The sequence below is a fragment of the Medicago sativa genome, chromosome 7 (assembly GCF_051527215.1).
Source record: "Medicago sativa cultivar Bolivia chromosome 7, Bolivia_mono, whole genome shotgun sequence".
Taxonomy (NCBI): domain Eukaryota; kingdom Viridiplantae; phylum Streptophyta; class Magnoliopsida; order Fabales; family Fabaceae; genus Medicago; species Medicago sativa.
This window is the reverse complement of record NC_140755.1, coordinates 53,815,450-53,834,051: the sequence shown is the minus strand read 5'-3', so window position 1 is coordinate 53,834,051 and position 18,602 is coordinate 53,815,450. Positions and strand designations below refer to the sequence as shown.

General features: G+C 34.0%; 1 protein-coding gene across 1 annotated transcript; it reads left to right on the top strand.

Annotated features, from left to right (window-relative positions):
* Positions 1–2,009: 2,009 nt before the first annotated feature.
* LOC146906787 (serine carboxypeptidase-like 20) lies at positions 2,010–8,923 on the top strand. Its single transcript, XM_085723452.1, has 15 exons — positions 2,010–2,286; positions 2,754–2,899; positions 3,112–3,188; positions 3,449–3,571; positions 4,346–4,448; positions 4,532–4,569; positions 4,644–4,745; positions 5,097–5,177; positions 5,666–5,911; positions 6,313–6,378; positions 6,456–6,493; positions 7,291–7,374; positions 8,063–8,176; positions 8,546–8,591; positions 8,680–8,923. The coding sequence occupies exons 1-15, from the start codon at positions 2,147–2,149 to the stop codon at positions 8,761–8,763; spliced, it is 1,488 nt and encodes a 495-aa protein (XP_085579578.1). The 5' UTR covers positions 2,010–2,146; the 3' UTR covers positions 8,764–8,923.
* The last annotated feature ends 9,679 nt before the right edge of the window (positions 8,924–18,602 follow it).

The window sequence follows — 18,602 nt, the reverse complement described above, 5'->3', positions numbered from 1 at the left end:
GACAACTTATATGAAGTGCTTTAGATGTTAAATTTGTTTGTCCTCTAACAAAAACAAATAAAGAACACCTAATTATATGGTCCAAATATACTTTATAGTTTTTAAATATTTGTTTATTTGTATGGCCTCGGTTTTCATGCGCAACATTTGATGGGAAAAAACTATGGACAACTTATATAAAGTGCTTTAGATGTTGTTTTTGTTTCTCCTCTCACAAAAACAAACAAAGAACACCGTACTATACGGTCCAAATATACTTTATAATTTTTGAATATTTGTTTTTTCCTAAGATCTTGGTTTTCATGTTGATCATTTGATGAGAAAAAACTATGGACAACTTATATGAAGTGCTTTAGATGTTACTTTTGTTTGTCCTCTAACAAAAACAAATAAAGAACACCTAATTATACGGTCCAAATATACCTTATAGTTTTTAAATATTTGTTTATTTGTATGGCCTCGGTTTTCATGCGCAACATTTGATGGGAAAAAATTATGGACAACTTATATAAAGTGCTTTAGATGCTGTTTTTGTTTCTCCTCTCACAAAAACAAACAAAGAACACCGTATTATACGGTCCAAATATACTTTACAGTTTTAGAATATTTGTTTTTTCCTATGATCTCGGTTTTCATGTTGATCATTTGATGAGAAAAAACTATGGACAACTTATATGAAGTGCTTTAGATGTTACTTTTGTTTGTCCTCTAACAAAAACAAATAAAGAACACCTAATTATACGGTCCAAATATACCTTATAGTTTTTAAATATTTGTTTATTTGTATGGCCTCGGTTTTCATGCGCAACATTTGATGGGAAAAAACTATGGACAACTTATATAAAGTGCTTTAGATGCTGTTTTTGTTTCTCCTCTCACAAAAACAAACAAAGAACACCGTACTATACGGTCCAAATATACTTAAAGTTTTTGAATATTTGTTTTTTCCTAAGATCTTGGTTTTCATGTTGATCATTTGATGAGAAAAAACTATGGACAACTTATATGAAGTGCTGTAGATGTTACTTTTGTTTGTCCTCTAACAAAAACAAATAAAGAACACCTAATGATACGGTCCAACTATACTTTACAGTTTTTAAATAATTGTTTATTGGTATGGCCTTGGTTTTCATGCAAAACATTTGATGGGAAAAAACCATGGATAACTTATATGAAATGCTTTTAGATGTTGCTTTTGTTTGTCCTCTCACAAAAACAAACAAAGAACACCGTATTATACGGTTCAAATATACTTTACAGTTTTTGAATATTTGTTTTTTTGTACAACCTCAGTTTTCATGTGCAACATTTGATGAAGAAAAAACTATGGACAACTTATATGAAGTGCTTTCGATGTTGTTTTTGTTTGTCCTCTTACAAAAAAAACAAAGAACACCGTATTATTCAGTTTAAATATACTTTACAGTTTTTGAATATTTGTTTTTTTGTATGGCCTCGGTTTTCATGTTGATCAACTATGGACAGCTAATATGATGTATTTTCGATGTGAATATTCACAAAAAACAATTTTTTTTATATATTTATTTTAAAAAAGTGTAAAAATACTGTTTTCTAAAAATAAAAAGTTGCTTTTTTGTGTGTAGAACAGAAAAATAACATAAAAAACACTGCATCTAAGTTTTGTCCAATATAAACCCTCAACAGAAAAACGTATTGTACAAGATTTGAAGACCCATATATATGCAAAAAGTTCCATATAAACATCCAAAAGTTGCTCATGACAACTTAGTTTAGAGCTACTTTTTCTTACCATACCATTTATATAAAATAAGCTGTTTTTCATTTTTAGAGCTTCTCTCAAAATATATTTGGCCCAACTTTTTTTCAAAAGGAAAATATAAGCTAAAAATAAGGCTGATTAAACGCACCTTATCAATGAAGTTTCAATCTCAACACGCAATTACATTTTATCTCTAAACTCGTGACATTTAAGTTAATCAAGCCACAATTGTTCAATTAAGAAAAAAGTAGAATTAACCATCACTTAATTATATTCATAATAATCTTTTTTCATCTATAAAATGGTGTGCATATTATTCATCTCTTATAAAACAATTCATTTGATCTAAGGTCCCAATTGTGCCTACACTATCCCTTCTTTATTTCATAGCTTTGCACTAGCAAAATGTTCAAAATAGTTTACTTGTGCTTGGTCTTGCTTCACATTTCCTTGAGCTTTGTTCAAACTCAATCAGCACCAAGAAAGGCTTTAATAACCAAACTTCCTGGCTTCAATGGTATTATACCTTCCAAGCACTATGCTGGGTATGATCTAAGGCTTGTTTCTCTAAAAAGATTCTTGCTTTTTTAATTTTTTATTATGGTTTTATATTTTGTTTTTTTGTTATAGATGAGATATAGTCCTACCATTTTCAACGATTGGTGTTTGTTTGAAGCGATTATTGATTCCATATAGTCTCTTCAGTCAAATCTCAACAGTTACATTAATCTAATGTTGAGATTTGACAGGAGATGACTTGAATTATCTTGGATTGGTTGACGCTCCTCTAAAAAAAAAAAACTTAATTGTTGTATTAATCTAATTGGTGAGATGTAATACTCTCAATCTTTAGATTGATTTGTTTGATCTAAGGTCCCAATTGTGCCTACACTCCATCCTTCAAAGTATATTTTTTTTTTGTTGGTGGTCGGGGTTTGAACCCTGGACCTTGCATATATTATGCATTAGTCCCTACATATTAATTCACTAACCTTGGTTTCTGAAATTGAAGGTACGTGACATTGGATAAAATTCATGGCAAAAACTTGTACTACTATTTTGTTGAATCAGAAGGAAATCCTTCAAAGGACCCTCTTGTTCTCTGGCTCAATGGTGGACCTGCATGTTCTAGCTTTGATGGCTTCATATATGAACATGGTAAGGGTAGTTAGTCCGTTTTTTACATAGCCATTTTCATTTTGTTATTATACATAGTTAATCTATGTAATTTCCATCATTCAAATTTGTTAATTATTCATCAATAACACACGATTATTTACTTTTTCAAGTATCTTCTAACAATGAAGTGTTTGTTTTAGTTTCAATAATCTAACTTATAACCATGTGTCCCAATTGGTTATGTCTTTCAGGTCCTTTTAATTTTATAAAACCAAAGACTAAGGGAACCTTGCCTACATTGCAACTCAATCCATACAGCTGGTCAAAGGTTAGGCTCTGTCGAATCTAGAAATTAGGGTTTTATTTGTCTCTATAGAAAGAGAAACTTCATTCATAAGCATTTACAGAGACACATACATCAGATACAATATTGACACATCGAAATTGGTAATAAGATGAGAAAATAAAATAATTAAATGTAACCACACTTGTAAGTATTCGACATTCACACGTGTTAGATACCATACTTGCATTCTATAATTAGCTCATCTAACAATGATTGTATCTTCTTGTGGTTTCAAATTATAGGTTTCCAACATTATATATTTGGACTCCCCTGTTGGAACTGGGTTTTCTTACTCAAAGAATGAATCTGATTACCAGACTGGTGATACAAACACTGCTTTTGATACTCATACTTTTCTCCTCAAGGTAAGGAAAATGTTGGGGACTTTAACATAAAAAAAAAAAAAAAAAAGTGTTTGTTACAGCTTATTTTTAGAAAAGATTACTTGTATGGGTTTTTATTCTTTTGTTACAACTTTAGAAAACGAATATATGAAAATAATCTAGAAAATAGATTCAAGATAAAAGCTATTTTGAATAAATTTTTTATTAAAATAATGATTTATTTGTTTTAAAAGTGGTTTACGTAATTGTAAGCAAAAATACAATAACTTTTAGTTGTTTTTAATAGGTAAAATTGCACTTTTGTCTCTTAACTTAATTTCAGATAACAGTTTGATAATTTATCTTTTCTTTTATTTCAATTTTGTCTTTTTAATCCATTTGCTTATGAATTTTCTTGATTCAAATTCATGTTTTTATTTTCCTATGACCTCTGAACCTTCAAATCTATGGTCTGTAATCAATGTTTGCATATGAATATTTGATTTGAAGCTTGAAAATTCATATGCAAATAGACCAAAAAGACAATTGAAATGAAAAAAAAAAATAAAAAAAAATGAACAAACAGTTACCTAAAATTAAATTAAGGGACTAAAATTGTAATTGTCATTTTAATAAAATCTCTTAAAAAATAAACTCTACATTACTGAATGTTTTTTGGTGTACATACATTACTGAATGTAAAAAATCATTCTTTTTAACGGTAACAAATGGACATAAAATATTTGCATCAACATGTCCTTAATTATTATTCTTATTATATTGCTAACATTTCTACCTTATTTTTGAACAAACTAGTGGTTTAAATTATACCCCGAGTTTCTTGCCAACCCATTATTCATTGCTGGAGAGTCTTATGCTGGAATTTATGTGCCTACTCTTGCTGATAAAATAGTAGAAGGTAATAAATGAATATTTCCTGAAAGTGTTGAAAAAAATGTGTTAGAATAATAATATAAGATTCATTTGCTTGATGTTCTTTAGGAATTGAAGCTGGTATCAAGCCCAAACTGAATTTCAAGGTATTTTATCACTAAGTGATTCACATTATTTTTTCAAGTCTGTGGCAAAAATCTAAACTCATTTCAATGTGCAGGGTTACATGGTTGGAAATCCAGTAACTGATCATAAATTTGATGCCAATGCTATTATTCCTTTTGCACATGGGATGGGTCTTATCTCCCATGAAATATTCGAGGTAAAAATAAAAATTTTAGTTATAGTGTTCAATGATTACTTTAATTTTTTTTTTTTTGTCTTTTATCTATAATAACCCTAATTATTCATTTATCTCATTTCACTATACTATCTCTTTCCAATGGCTAGTTAGGGGTAATTTTGAGAAAAAATATTTAATATATTTTAAACTTTGAAAATGACAATTAGAAAATAACAAAAAAAAAAAAAAAACCGACACTTTAAATGAAACGAAGGGAGTAATTTCTTTTTCTTATTATTTTTTGAATCTTTCTTCTTCTTCGTTTTCTTATTCTTTCTTGCATTTTTGTAACGTGTCTATTTTATATAATCTGTATTGTTTGTGGTGCAGAATACAACAAAAGAATGTAGGGGAAAATTCTATGAACTAGGCAGCTATGGTTGCAATCAAGTAATGATGAATATTGGAAAGGTGATTTAATACACTACATTTATTAAAATATAAAAATGAGTAAATAAATACACCCTCCGGTCACTAATATAAGCAAAACTTTGCATTTTAGATTCATTCAATTAATGATGTATATGGTCTTTATTGTAGACCACATACATCATTTAATGAATGAATCTCAAATGCAAAGTTTTGCTTATAATAGTGACCAGAGGGTGTAGTTATTTGAGTTTTTAAGTGTGTGAAACGTTGTCAGGATGGTTCTCCAATGTTTTGAAACTATAAAATCATCCTCACTGAGGATCTTTTGTACAAATTTTATGAACCAAATTGACTAACGAAAAGCTTACTAACAAAAAAAACATTTATGTATATTTTTGCAATTTGATACGCTTTGGAATTATTTTGACAGTATCTCACACATTTAATTACCAAAATGACTATTTAGTAACATAAAAACCATGAGATTTTTGCGGTACTAATTATTTTTTATTTTTTTTAAATCTTAGATGCTAGACAAATTAAACATATATGACATTCTAGAACCATGTTATCATGGAGAGAAAGAGGAGAATAAAACATCAAATCCTAAGTTGCCATTAAGCTTTAGACAATTGGGCAAGACTGATAGACCTATGCCTGTGAGGAAAAGAATGTTTGGACGTGCATGGCCCTATAGAGCTATTGTGAAAGATGGATATGTGCCATCTTGGCCAGAACTTGAAAGCATTAGTGGTGGTGCTCCTCCTTGTGTTGTAAGTTACTTTACTACTTAATAATTTACTTCTTACAAGCAACAATATTCATGTTCCTTGCATTGTAAGTTACTTTGGCACTTCACTTCTTTACTATGTAATATGTCATTATATTTTTACTTACCAGTTTTTCAATGATAATTTTATTTTTGTTCCTTGATTACTTGACTTAACTACTTGTTCACGTTAAAAATGTTTTATACTAACTTCAATTGTTAGATTTAACTACTTGAATTACTTATTCATGCATCTTCTTTCATAAGTGATGCTTACTGTGATGAATTAAGATTTCAGTACCCTCATCCTAGCACCACTTGCCTTCTTTAGCGTCTTGCATATACGAGCCATACTTTAACACTACTCATTATAATGACTGATATTGTTGCATTTCCTCTATTTAGGACGACGAGGTTTCTGTGATATGGCTGAACAATCGTAAGGTCCGAAGAGCTATTCACACTGTGAAGGTGATGATTCTAAGAAAATTACACATCTATTGTGTATATTAATTAAGACACTAAATTTGGTTTTGGTGATAAAACAGAAGAGTGTGGTGAAGGAGTGGGTTTTATGCACCGAGAAAGTTATATACAAGGTTTTAAAAAACGGGACGTTACCGCAAAAACGGCCGTTACAAAACGGTATCGGCAGCGGCCGTTACCGTTTTTGCCCCTTTTAACGCTGAGAAAGAAATTCACAGAAAAACGCCGTTACCGAACAACGTTACGAACGTGAAACGCCGTTACGGAACAACGTTATGAACGCGAAAAGCCTTTACGGCCGCGGAACATCATTACAACCGCAGAAAAGCAGAAATTTAAAGTTGCTTGTAGTTGTTTCATCTTTCCATATTCCAGATCTTCTCAAGGCAATTTAAAATTGACTCTTGGTAGCAAAATATTCGATGTAATTTTAGAGAAAAAGAAATTGGGGTTTTGATTGTGTTGGGACTATATTGATGATGGTAAAGAAAAACAGAGAAGATATAGTTAGTGAGTGACCCTCGTTGTGTGTGTACTGCGTTTTTTGTTTCTCTGTGACTCTGTTGTTTTGTTTAGTGTGTTTTGTGGTGTTGTACGTGTGTGATGTTGGAAAAATTAGATTGTATGTACATAGGACGAGGTCATGGTTTTTTGAATCTTGAATGTAGCCTATTTTTATTATATTTACTTAAACATGTTGTAACAATGGGAAAAGAAGATTAATTTAAGTTATGATACATTATATGCTAATATAAATGGTTTTAATAAGATATGTGCAACGTTGTGATTATTTCACACCGCGAAGACCGTTATTTGTATCGCAACGTCCATTACAGCCGAAATCGCGAAAACCTTAACGCGACCGCGACCGTGACCGCGACCGTTATTTAAAACCTTGGTTATATATGTTCATGACACTGGGAGCATGATTCCATACCACAAGAAACTAACTTCCAAAGGATATCGAGCTTTAGTTTACAGGTAAGTTTCAAACATAAGTGCATTTTTGAACATTTATGATAGCCAAATGTACTTGATGACATTATAAATTTGCAATTACTTGAACATAGTTACATAGATGAGAGTAATTCTAAGATGGACGACAATCTTGAAAAAGTCTTCATCACCCTATGGTTTGAAAGACATAAATTATTTGGTTTGAGATATGGATTATGCCAAAAGCAGTAGTTTATTGTCATTTTAGAAATATGTGTTTCAAGTACGTATAAGGGATACACACTTGAAACACAAATTTCTAAAATAAATGTATATGTCCCTTATACGCACTTGAAATCTGTATTTCAGAAATCTGTGTTTCAAGTGCGTATAAAGGGATACACACTTCAAGTTTTGAATCAGGTGTACAGTATATAAGATTGAGTATCTATACCTGACGTTCTCCTAAATTTATACGTCCAAAATAAAGACCGATGAGTGAATCACTTCAAGGAGATTCAATATTTCTTAATTTTAGAAATCATTTTGATTTTTGTTAACTTTAAATATCAAATTGTTTGATGACTTATGATTTTTGAGACTAAATTGGTGATTCACTTTAAGATCAATCCATTTATAGTTCAAAAGTTTGCTCTATACCTCACTTTTAAATGTCATGTTATCCTCTTTTTGGTTTTTGACAAGGCCTAAAAATCTTCATTTTTTTTGGCAGTGGTGATCATGATATGTGTGTCCCATTTACTGGAACAGAAGCATGGACAAGATCAGTTGGATATAAAATTATTGATCCATGGAGGCCCTGGTTAATCAACAATGAAATTGCTGGGTATCCCCTCTTTTTCATAACCCACATCATGAATGTTCAAAAATTTAAACTATTTATACAACAAAATAAAAATTAAAAAATTTAAGTCAAATTATTTTCATATAAACTATAATGGTTTTCATAAGTTATTTTGGACAATTCATATAAAAAATTTAAAGTAACTTATGAATATGTCATAAACTGTTTTCGTAAGCTCTTTCAAACTGTCTCACACGTGCTTATACCAATAGATAATCTCAAAGTCAATCCAAACAAGTCCTAATCAGTAAGTACTATAGGCAAAACACACATTAAAAATGTTTTAAACAATGTATGTATAGAAGGATTAATCTGACAAGAGGTTGAGTTATATTTCTTTATTGGTTTCAGGTTCATACAAGGATATGCCAACAATTTAACATTTTTGACTGTAAAGGTATATACATAAAAAAAATTTAATATTTAGTTCCACAAATTACTTTATATTTACTTGGTCTTGATACTATTTGTTAATATTTATGCAGGGATCTGGACATACTGTTCCAGAATATAAACCAAAGGAAGCATTGTATTTTTACCATCAATTTATAAATGGGCTGCCTATATAGGAAGCAGATAAACAGAGAAAGGGAGGGGTTATACTGCTTCATTAAGCAGTTCAAATGTGTATAAAGAAGAGAAGTTTATGTATTATTTATTTACTTCCTTGACTCTCATCCATATTAATAAAATTGTCTATTAATATTTTAAGAGGTGGCTTTGTTTATACTTTCATTTTTCCTCTCTTTCGAAACGAGGTTTTATCTATCCCTCAAGGCCGGTCCTGCGCATAGGCTGAGAGTGCGACGGCAGAGGACCCAGGTCCTCAAGGGGCTCTGGGTAGTACCCCTTTGATTTGTGCCCAAGAGAATAGAACATGCCCAAAGTTGATCTTGTTTTAACACAAATATCTCTCAAACTAAATTCAATCGTAAAGGCAAGCAACAAAGTTTAAAGTATTGCATTTTTATAACCAACTAATTGTTGAACTTCCAATAGATTCTTTGTTTAAAATTACATGCAAATTTTAGCCATCAACATTGTTTAAAGTGTTGTTCTATTTTGCCATCGTCACAACTCTATCGGCATCTTCTTCAAACAACTTGTATTAAATCGGATGTTGATACTGCCGTGCCATATCTAAATCAACTACAAAGATTTCCACAACGAACAAACAGTGAGGTAGTATGAGGATTTTTGCGTAGTATACACTAATTCCCAAGAATTCTACATACCTTAGAAAGCGTTTGCTATATTTGTGTTTGTTATGTGTGTTTTGAGTGAGAGGAGCATGCACATATATGTGCAGAATGGAAAAATTTGTTTTCTTATATAGGCTCTGATTGAATAACAAATATTGGTTATTGTTGACAAAATCAGTTAAGTATTAGAATGTGGCTACAAGTTTTTTTGGTTCCCAACGTGTACTTAAAAGCATGTGTAACATAGAGAAATATTGATAGGATTTTGGCAAGTGTACCAAAACTTCAAAGTAATAATTAAATTCGTATTCATGATGACAGTTGTTAACTTCTACTCAACAATTTCATTATTATAAAGGATGTATTAAATTTATGGTTGCCCTAGACAGTTGGATTTGTTGCATAAAACTTAAAATGTAAAACGATTAAATTGGTTGGAAATTTATATTAAAAACAGTTGACTAAGCCTTCAAATCCTTTATTGCTCACTGCCGATAATTTGTCTCTCTTATCTGTCAAAGTTAACCTAGCTTTATGACGGATTAACCTAATAGTTTTGATCAATCTCTTTAGTCAAAACCCTTTTCTAAGTTATAAGCTCTTAATCTCTTAAGTAGATTCCTAACTACGGAAGCAATGTTTAGTTCGTTAACCTTAATGTCATAACTCACAACTTCCTATCTCTAGTTTCATATGTAAAGCTAAACAAAATTATTAGTGCAGGCTTAATAGCTAGGGCTAGTAGTCAATTAAGATCCAAGATCAATTCATATAACTAAGATAAGAAGCTAGGGCCAGTAGTCATACACAATTATATGAAAAGCATTAAACACAAATAATTCTGAATAAAGACTAGGATTCCATTGATGTCAAAGAGAGTTCATACAAATCACATGAATACAACTTACAATAGATTCATCTCATGGCTTAATCAAAAGAGAATTAGCTACTCATTACAAGAGGAATAAACAACATAGAAAAAAAAAACTAAACCGGATAATAAATGCTTCACTCAAAGGTTCATCCCCTTGATGTTGTCGATGTTCCTCCCGTCCCCGTTCTCCAAAACGTGATCTCTAGCTTTTTTTCTCCCATAACGTCCATCCTGTATTACATAAGGACCTGTAATGTGTGTGGCTTCCTCATTATATAGCGTAATTTCCTTTCCAATTCAATGGCGAAATCTGCTCTTTACCCAACACATTTTGTTCACTTCCAACTGAAATTTCAAAAATACTCCTGCATTAACATTTACGCTAGTGTTAAATCTGCGTGAGTTAAGTCACGACGCGTGCTGTTTTAAAGGCAGGCATAACCTCATTTCCTCATTTCCCATCTAAAATCCTAAAATCTCTCTCAAATCACCCAAATCCGTAATTCTTTCAACTTCAAATCAAACAACACTCCAATGACAAGTAAGTTTTCATAATCAAACATCATTAACCTTTTTATGTTGACATGTTAGATTTTTTCTCTTAAATTAGATTTTTTTTTAGTTTTAGGGTTTTGTTTAAATTTTGATTTTTTTGGCAAGAAATGATACAATATTACATGTAAATGACTTATATTGCTTAATTGTTTAGATGTTTGCATGTTTATGTTGTAGTTATGAGTTTTAGGGTTTGTGTATATTTTACACTCCAAGTGTTTGATGAAATGTTTGAATGAATTTTTCATTGATTGTTTAATTTTTTATGGTGTAGGTTTGAAACAATGACCGATTTGTTCAGTGTTAGCATACGCTTCAACTGTAGAAATCCTCAGATGTTCAAGGTTCGGTACATTAATGTAACACCCATACTAAACGTATCTAGAAAGTTTAGCACGTGCGTTATTTTTAGTATTGGATACATTAAAATTACAACATAAAAACTTCGAATGAGTATTATACATCAATACACGTTCGTGTCAAACGAAACAACACCTTTTGTCTAAAATAATAACAATTACATTCTTGTAATCCATATCCATTCCTCAGCGTGTACGAACGAGCACTTGATGAGATACCCATCCGGCAACTAACTTGACGTCCGACCTGTTTATCTGAAACAAAAATAGGATTGGGATGAGACATAATGTCTCAGTGAGCTCCACCTAATCCTAGGCTATAGGCGACCTCAAGGGAAACCTACGGTCACCACGTGTCTACTTTACAACCTAACGGTTGATTATACGTGTGTGGAGACTTGCATGCTTAGACGGTGGTGCATACTAGGACCGTCATAATTCATCTTATTTGTTATAGGCTTACTATCATCATATGTGTCATGGCGGTGAAGGGATCCTAATACCGCTTTGCTAAGATACGTTAGGTGCACTGAAGCCTACACTTATAATTCATGACACAACCTATACCGGACGAATAGGGAACCTAAATTCGTCTTCGGCATAACATTCATTTCATGTTCTATTCCAATACTTTCTCATGTCTAACACAATCACAATCATGCATGGTCATATTCGTTAAATCATTATGTTAGCGTGAATCAAACAACATTATCTTGGTTCGTTTTACGGAGAGCCCCGGGTGGAGTAACCCCGAGAACTATCCCATACATGACCGATGGAAAAATGAAATAATTTTGGAACCAATCCACTTAAATACCCCTTCCTCGTGCAATTACCATAATGCCCTTGCCTTGCACGTGATTATACGTCACTGATACTTAGCTCGTGTTGACTGACATTTCATAATAAACATTTCCATCATACTTATTTCCCTTAAATACATGTCATCTGACGCGTTCGGCGGGTAATATTCCGATACTGACAGGCGGGATATTACATTCTACCCCCCTTAAAGAAATTTCGTCCTCGAAATTTAGAAATCACCAACCAAACATCGCAACTAAAACTTGCCCTCTTCGGTTTCCGTTATATAATGTCTGATCAGTTCCCATCACAAAGAGTTTCGTAGGATACTTCCCTTAACAAACATACCACCTTTGGTTTAGTCATACATTCTTGAAAGAGTTCAATGTAAACTTTCTTCATTAACACGTGTAATTTTATTCCGTTCTCTCTATCCGCATAAATCCGAACATAACCTCCTTAATCTTAATATCCTTGAGTCTTCTCAAAACATCGTGATTAAAATTTACCCTTGCTTCATGTGGACTGATTGTTTCGATTCGTGACCTATCCGCTTAACATTATCCATTCATAGAAGTAGCTTACCATCAACTGGAACACTCAGGATTTGTCTTTCGACTGGGGTCCTTCTGGAATCCAGGTTTGCCCTGCCGTGTTCAATTACATCATAAGCATCCCATTGCATGTACACGTAGTCCATATTTAGTCTTCCTTACTGTACCTTGTGACTCGTACTTCCTACTTACTTTGGTTGTCCAACAATTCTTACAACTCTCTTATCTCATCTTGAAATCTTAGAAAATCTTTCGTTTCTCATTGTTTCCATATTCATAACTGTTCTTATAACTTGGCATAGAGATGTGAAATCAATCACGCCGTTACACCCGATAACCATTAACTAATCCTTTAGATCACATGATCTTAATTATTCCGACTAGACCACTTGCTCTTGAATACTCTTAGCTTAAACTCGTATGTCTCATATATCCCTTCGAATAACAGTGTTGTTCGCTTTGCCAACTTACTTTCCATAGCGTCTTACATACATTCCAAGTGCCGCCTCTTGTTAGATAATAACGATACTTGTTCCAAGATATTGCTTCATAATTTTTTTTTTTTTTAAACATTGGCACATGGGCCTTTGGAACGAATAAATGCATGTCTTTTAAAAAAAATAGCTTCATTCCCAAGTCCCTCATTATCCATCTTTACTTTAGGAGTTTTAAAATCATGGTTCGAAATTATCTTAGCAAGTATCGTCATTACTTAATAAGTATGGCATATGGGGGTATGAATCTCATCGTGCATAGCCCAAGAATCATGTCTCCCTTCCTGATAAATTTCTCAAATTTCAAAAGTGGATTCTTTTCTATTCCTCTTCAACTTACATGCATATTCTAGACATACGTTACTGTTTAACATACATCATGTAGGATCCTTGATCCACTTGCCAACATCTCGTTATCTTGTTCCAAAAACACTAAACTTGGATCTCAGGAACATCGTATTCGGATAGTATTCGCATGTTGTTATCTTCTCCCGATTGACACCTCTTCTTCATAAACCGGTTATCACACTTGATAACTTTAATCATTACTTTAAGTCGCAAGAAGAAACCTTCTGAACCTTACATGTATTCCTATCCAACTGACAGTTCTTGCACGGGTTCAACACCACCGATTAGGCAACCTAATTACTTCCTTTGGGGTAACTCTAGTCTTCCTCGTCTTACTTGGTGGAGACACATCCATAATACCGTTACTTAATGTTTTCGGAAACTTCTTATTCGTCTCATAACACTCTTACCAAAACCATGTCACTACACTCGACATTTCTTACCATTCTTCTCGAAGGTTCTTATTATCAGACTCATGGCCCCGTGAATGCCGTCAAAGACCCTTCTGATCATTTCCTGTTGCGCTACTCTGATTCTCACCCGTTGTCTTTAACCAATACCTTAATCCGTTGTGACAGGTAAAATTTCACATTTCTTTCTACCCATGTTTACTATCTTACCAAAATCTTCCATGTGGTAACCAACGCTACGACCTTGCACTTTCACCACCTTGCGAGATTAAGTCTCACGATAAGTTTATCATATGTTCACATTACTTTCCTTGCGGATAGATTTTACACACTTATTGGTTGAACTTATCTTCCGTCATAACGATGCCATACTTAAACTCATTCCCAAGCAATCTTGACTCATGGTGCACATTCTCATCGCCACATAATTACCATTTCCATGAATCATCCTTACGAATTCCCATAGTAGACTCATAACGTACTCATACATACCTTTCTTGAACATCCAACATTGCATCTTCATATTCTCGCATGCTATGCTTTGCTTAATCATACTAATGTTTGCTCGTTGATTTTCCTTTTAACAAAAACTTTATAAATTAGCATACGAGTCATTGGCGTTGAGGTTTCGTTATCTTATAAAATAAAAAAACATTGTGAATCTGGGTACTAGTCGTTACTATAAAATTTTCGCGGAACGAGTTGATTACACAACAGTACCATCAACTTGCTCTACGTGAGTTAATTTACTCTACTCGAGTCATAACCGACGGGTACATACAGAATTCCAGTTTATTTTCAAGAACGCCAACTCCAATCACTCATATGCATATATCTTTTCTAAAACCGCGTAACTTTCATGATTCATCATCAAGTCGAGCCTTAGCAAGTCAATTAAGCAAACATAGATTCCAGGAAAACCCATAACTCCATAATCTGAAACCTCAAACTTCTGATTCAAGCCCATCTTTAACTCTTAACACGTTAACTTCTAATGTTACCTTGAACTGAAATCGATTTCGTTAATAGTTGTTCATGTCTTTCCATTAAAACTTTAGGATGTAATGTGCACTCGATACTTGGTGTTTCAAGGAGTTTTTATTGTATAACATATCGCGAAGACAGCCCCCAATATCTAATGCAGTCCCTAGAGACGAACTGACGGTTTTCAGGAAAACTGAAGTTTCGTCCCCAGGTTGGATATTAGCGAGTTTCTTCGATTCCATGTTTGAAGAAAAAACTAACTTTTACATAAAATTCTTATTTCACAAGTAACAATGCACATTATCTACCTTTAACATTATAAAACTTTCCATAATATTTGCATGACAAGCATTAACATCAATCTACACAATTCTCGGTACATCAGAAATTGTCGTCTTAATCGTAGTAACACTCATAAAACTGTAACTTTTTCCATCACACATAACTCATCTCAAAACTTTGTCTCCTTAGACAACCTTGCAGACATTATAACCTTATCCCTTCTGGGCATTCACATTTTTGAACTTCATTTACATAGTAACTCCTAAAAGCTCACCGATTCCTTCAACATGTGTTAACTTCTCCTTATCTTGTGGCCTCGCAATTGCGTTCCAAATTACAATCCCGTTCCAACAACAACTCATACCAATCTCCAAGTCAAACTTAGATACTTCCAAATTCTTCACTTTCGGGTATACAAATATCCTTAACAACTTACCCAACGATGTCGGAACGTACCTTCTTAACATTGTCTTACATTCCCGGAGGATTCATACTTCTCCTTGATTAGTTCATCGGCCACCTTTTGGCACGATCAAATTTCTTCATCACATACTTCGTTCCTCCTGGGTCATATTCAGCTCTCAGGCATCCGTTCTAATCGTCGAGTGTTAAATTGAGTTGATCAGGCTCAACTAACAACAACAACTAGAACATTCACCCGGAACCCAATGGTTCCACTACCTTTGTTGTAACTTAATGACCCACGGCACGATCTAAATCGACCTGCTCTGATACCAATTGTAACACCCATACTAAACGTATCTAGAAAGTTTAGCACGTGCGTTATTTTTAGTATTGGATACATTAAAATTACAACATAAAAACTTCGAATGAGTATTATACATCAATACACGTTCGTGTCAAACGAAACAACACCTTTTGTCTAAAATAATAACAATTACATTCTTGTAATCCATATCCATTCCTCAGCGTGTACGAACGAGCACTTGATGAGATACCCATCCGGCAACTAACTTGACGTTCGACCTGTTTATCTGAAACAAAAATAGGATTGGGATGAGACATAATGTCTCAGTAAGCTCCACCTAATCCTAGGCTATAGGCGACCTCAAGGGAAACCTACGGTCACCATGTGTCTACTTTACAACCTAACGGTTGATTATACGTGTGTGGAGACTTGCATGCTTAGACGGTGGTGCATACTAGGACCGTCATAATTCATCTTATTTGTTATAGGCTTACTATCATCATATGTGTCATGGCGGTGAAGGGATCCTAATACCGCTTTGCTAAGATACGTTAGGCGCACTGAAGCCTACACTTATAATTCATGACACAACCTATACCGGACGAATAGGGAACCTAAATTCGTCTTCGGCATAACATCCATTTCATGTTCTATTCCAATACTTTCTCATGTCTAACACAATCATAATCATGCATGGTCATATTCGTTAAATCATTATGTTAGCGTGAATCAAACAACATTATCTTGGTTCGTTTTACGGAGAGCCCCGGGTGGAGTAACCCCGAGAACTAACCCATACATGACCGATGTACGTACATCGGACTCCCTCGGTGTCGTGCGGGTCCCTTGCGGCTTGAACCGTTCCCCTTAGGTCGAGAACCTCCCGTATCCCCCTGGCGTGGATAACGAGAGACACGAGCACCTACATCTTGTATTAATCTTGATCATATGCATACATGAAAAGTTACATACATGAGTTAAATACTTATAACTCGGATCCTTGATCGATCCCTTGGGGTAATAACACACAAATTCATAAGCGTAAGAAAATATTCTTCGCACATTTACATATTATCATCTTGATTAGCGCTCTAGTTCTTGACGACTACGTCAAGGTTCTAGTTCCACTTCCCTTATTAATTATTACATGCTACCCATTCACCTCAAGCTATGACTTCCATTCGCCATGCCTAATTATACCATGTGAATACTTGCTTAACAATCAAGGAAACATTTTAAAAGTCTTTGCCTTGAGATCCTGATTTGAGGGGTTAAAGTATAAAACATTACATAAGGAAAACCGCTCGCGAAACACCAGAATCACCCGGAACGAACAAACAATGGGTCTCCCCACTGTCTGCTCGCCATGGCGAGTGATTATGTGTGGGAGGCGAGCACCTGCTCGCCTTGGCGAAGAGGAGGCGAGTGGACACCCCCATTCGGCCTTCTGGCTCGCCCTGCGAGCTATTTACTCGCCGTGGCGAGTTATGACAGCCCAGAACTGTCAAAAATGGTATTTTTCACTCAAAAATCTCAAATCCAAGCATCCCAAGGCTTATGATGGTACTAATGATCATATAGAACCTGTAAAACAGACATTGAGCAAGTAATCATAAGTATAATGATGCATATCATAAAAGGGGTAACTTTCTCTATGTACAAACCCTAGAAAAATATAAAGTTTTCCCTTGCAAGTAAAACACATCCCATGGTTGGATTACTAACTAAGAACTCACCTAACATAAGTTGAACTTGATTCCTAAGCTACCAAGCATCATCCTCTCTTCACAACAATCAAACCCTAACTCTTGATCCACTTTCTTTCCTAGCTCAAACCATTCCAAACTTGTTGTTTCCTTGCAATCCAAAACACCATGATTCATGCTTGTTCTTCAATCTTGAAAGACTTGATAATATGGAGAGGAAGAGATAAGTTGAGTTCCAAGAGAAAGGATGGAAAGATTCAAGCAAAAATCCAAGCTTCCATATGTTCATAATATCATGAGGAATCATAAGATAAAATCTTGTCATGGGAGAAGAGAAAAATTTAAAAGGATTGGTGGAGAAGAGATGAGAGGGGCGTGTAGTTTAGAGAGAAGGGAGAGCAATTCCCAAAACCAAAAACCTAGAGAGAGAAAGAAGATGGAAAAATGAAATAATTTTGGAACCAATCCACTTAAATACCCCTTCCTCGTGCAATTACCATAATGCCCTTGCCTTGCACGTGATTATATGTCACTGATACTTAGCTCGTGTTGACTGACATTTCATAATAAACATTTCCATCATACTTATTTCCCTTAAATACATGTCATTTGACGCGTTCGGCGGGTAATATTCCGATACTGACAGGCGGAATATTACAATTAATGTCACGTTAAAAGCTCTCAAGAATCAACTGGATGAAATCAACCAAGGACTCAACCCCGAAGATACAAGGAGGGTGGAATACATTTGGTATGAACGCCCAACGTTGGACGACGGGAGAATAGCATTAAGTCGACTAGAATTAAAGAAGGACGACGACGTGAGGAGCAAGTTCTCGATTTTTTGGCAGCATAACATGTTCTCGTGGATCGATATGTTTGTCACGTTGCTGGGATGGCTTGAAGATATTCTCAACAGTTTGATTCCGCCAGAAGATCGTGATTAGGTAGCATCATTATTATGTAGTGTCTTTATTTTGTTGGAATTTAAGTTTAATTCTTGTTGGTTTGCTGAAGATGTTGGGATTGAAGTGTCTTATACTTAAGGTAAAAGTTTGCAAGTCTGTTTGAAAACTCAAAAGAATGAAGAGAACACAACATGTATTCTGCTGAATCAACTATATAAA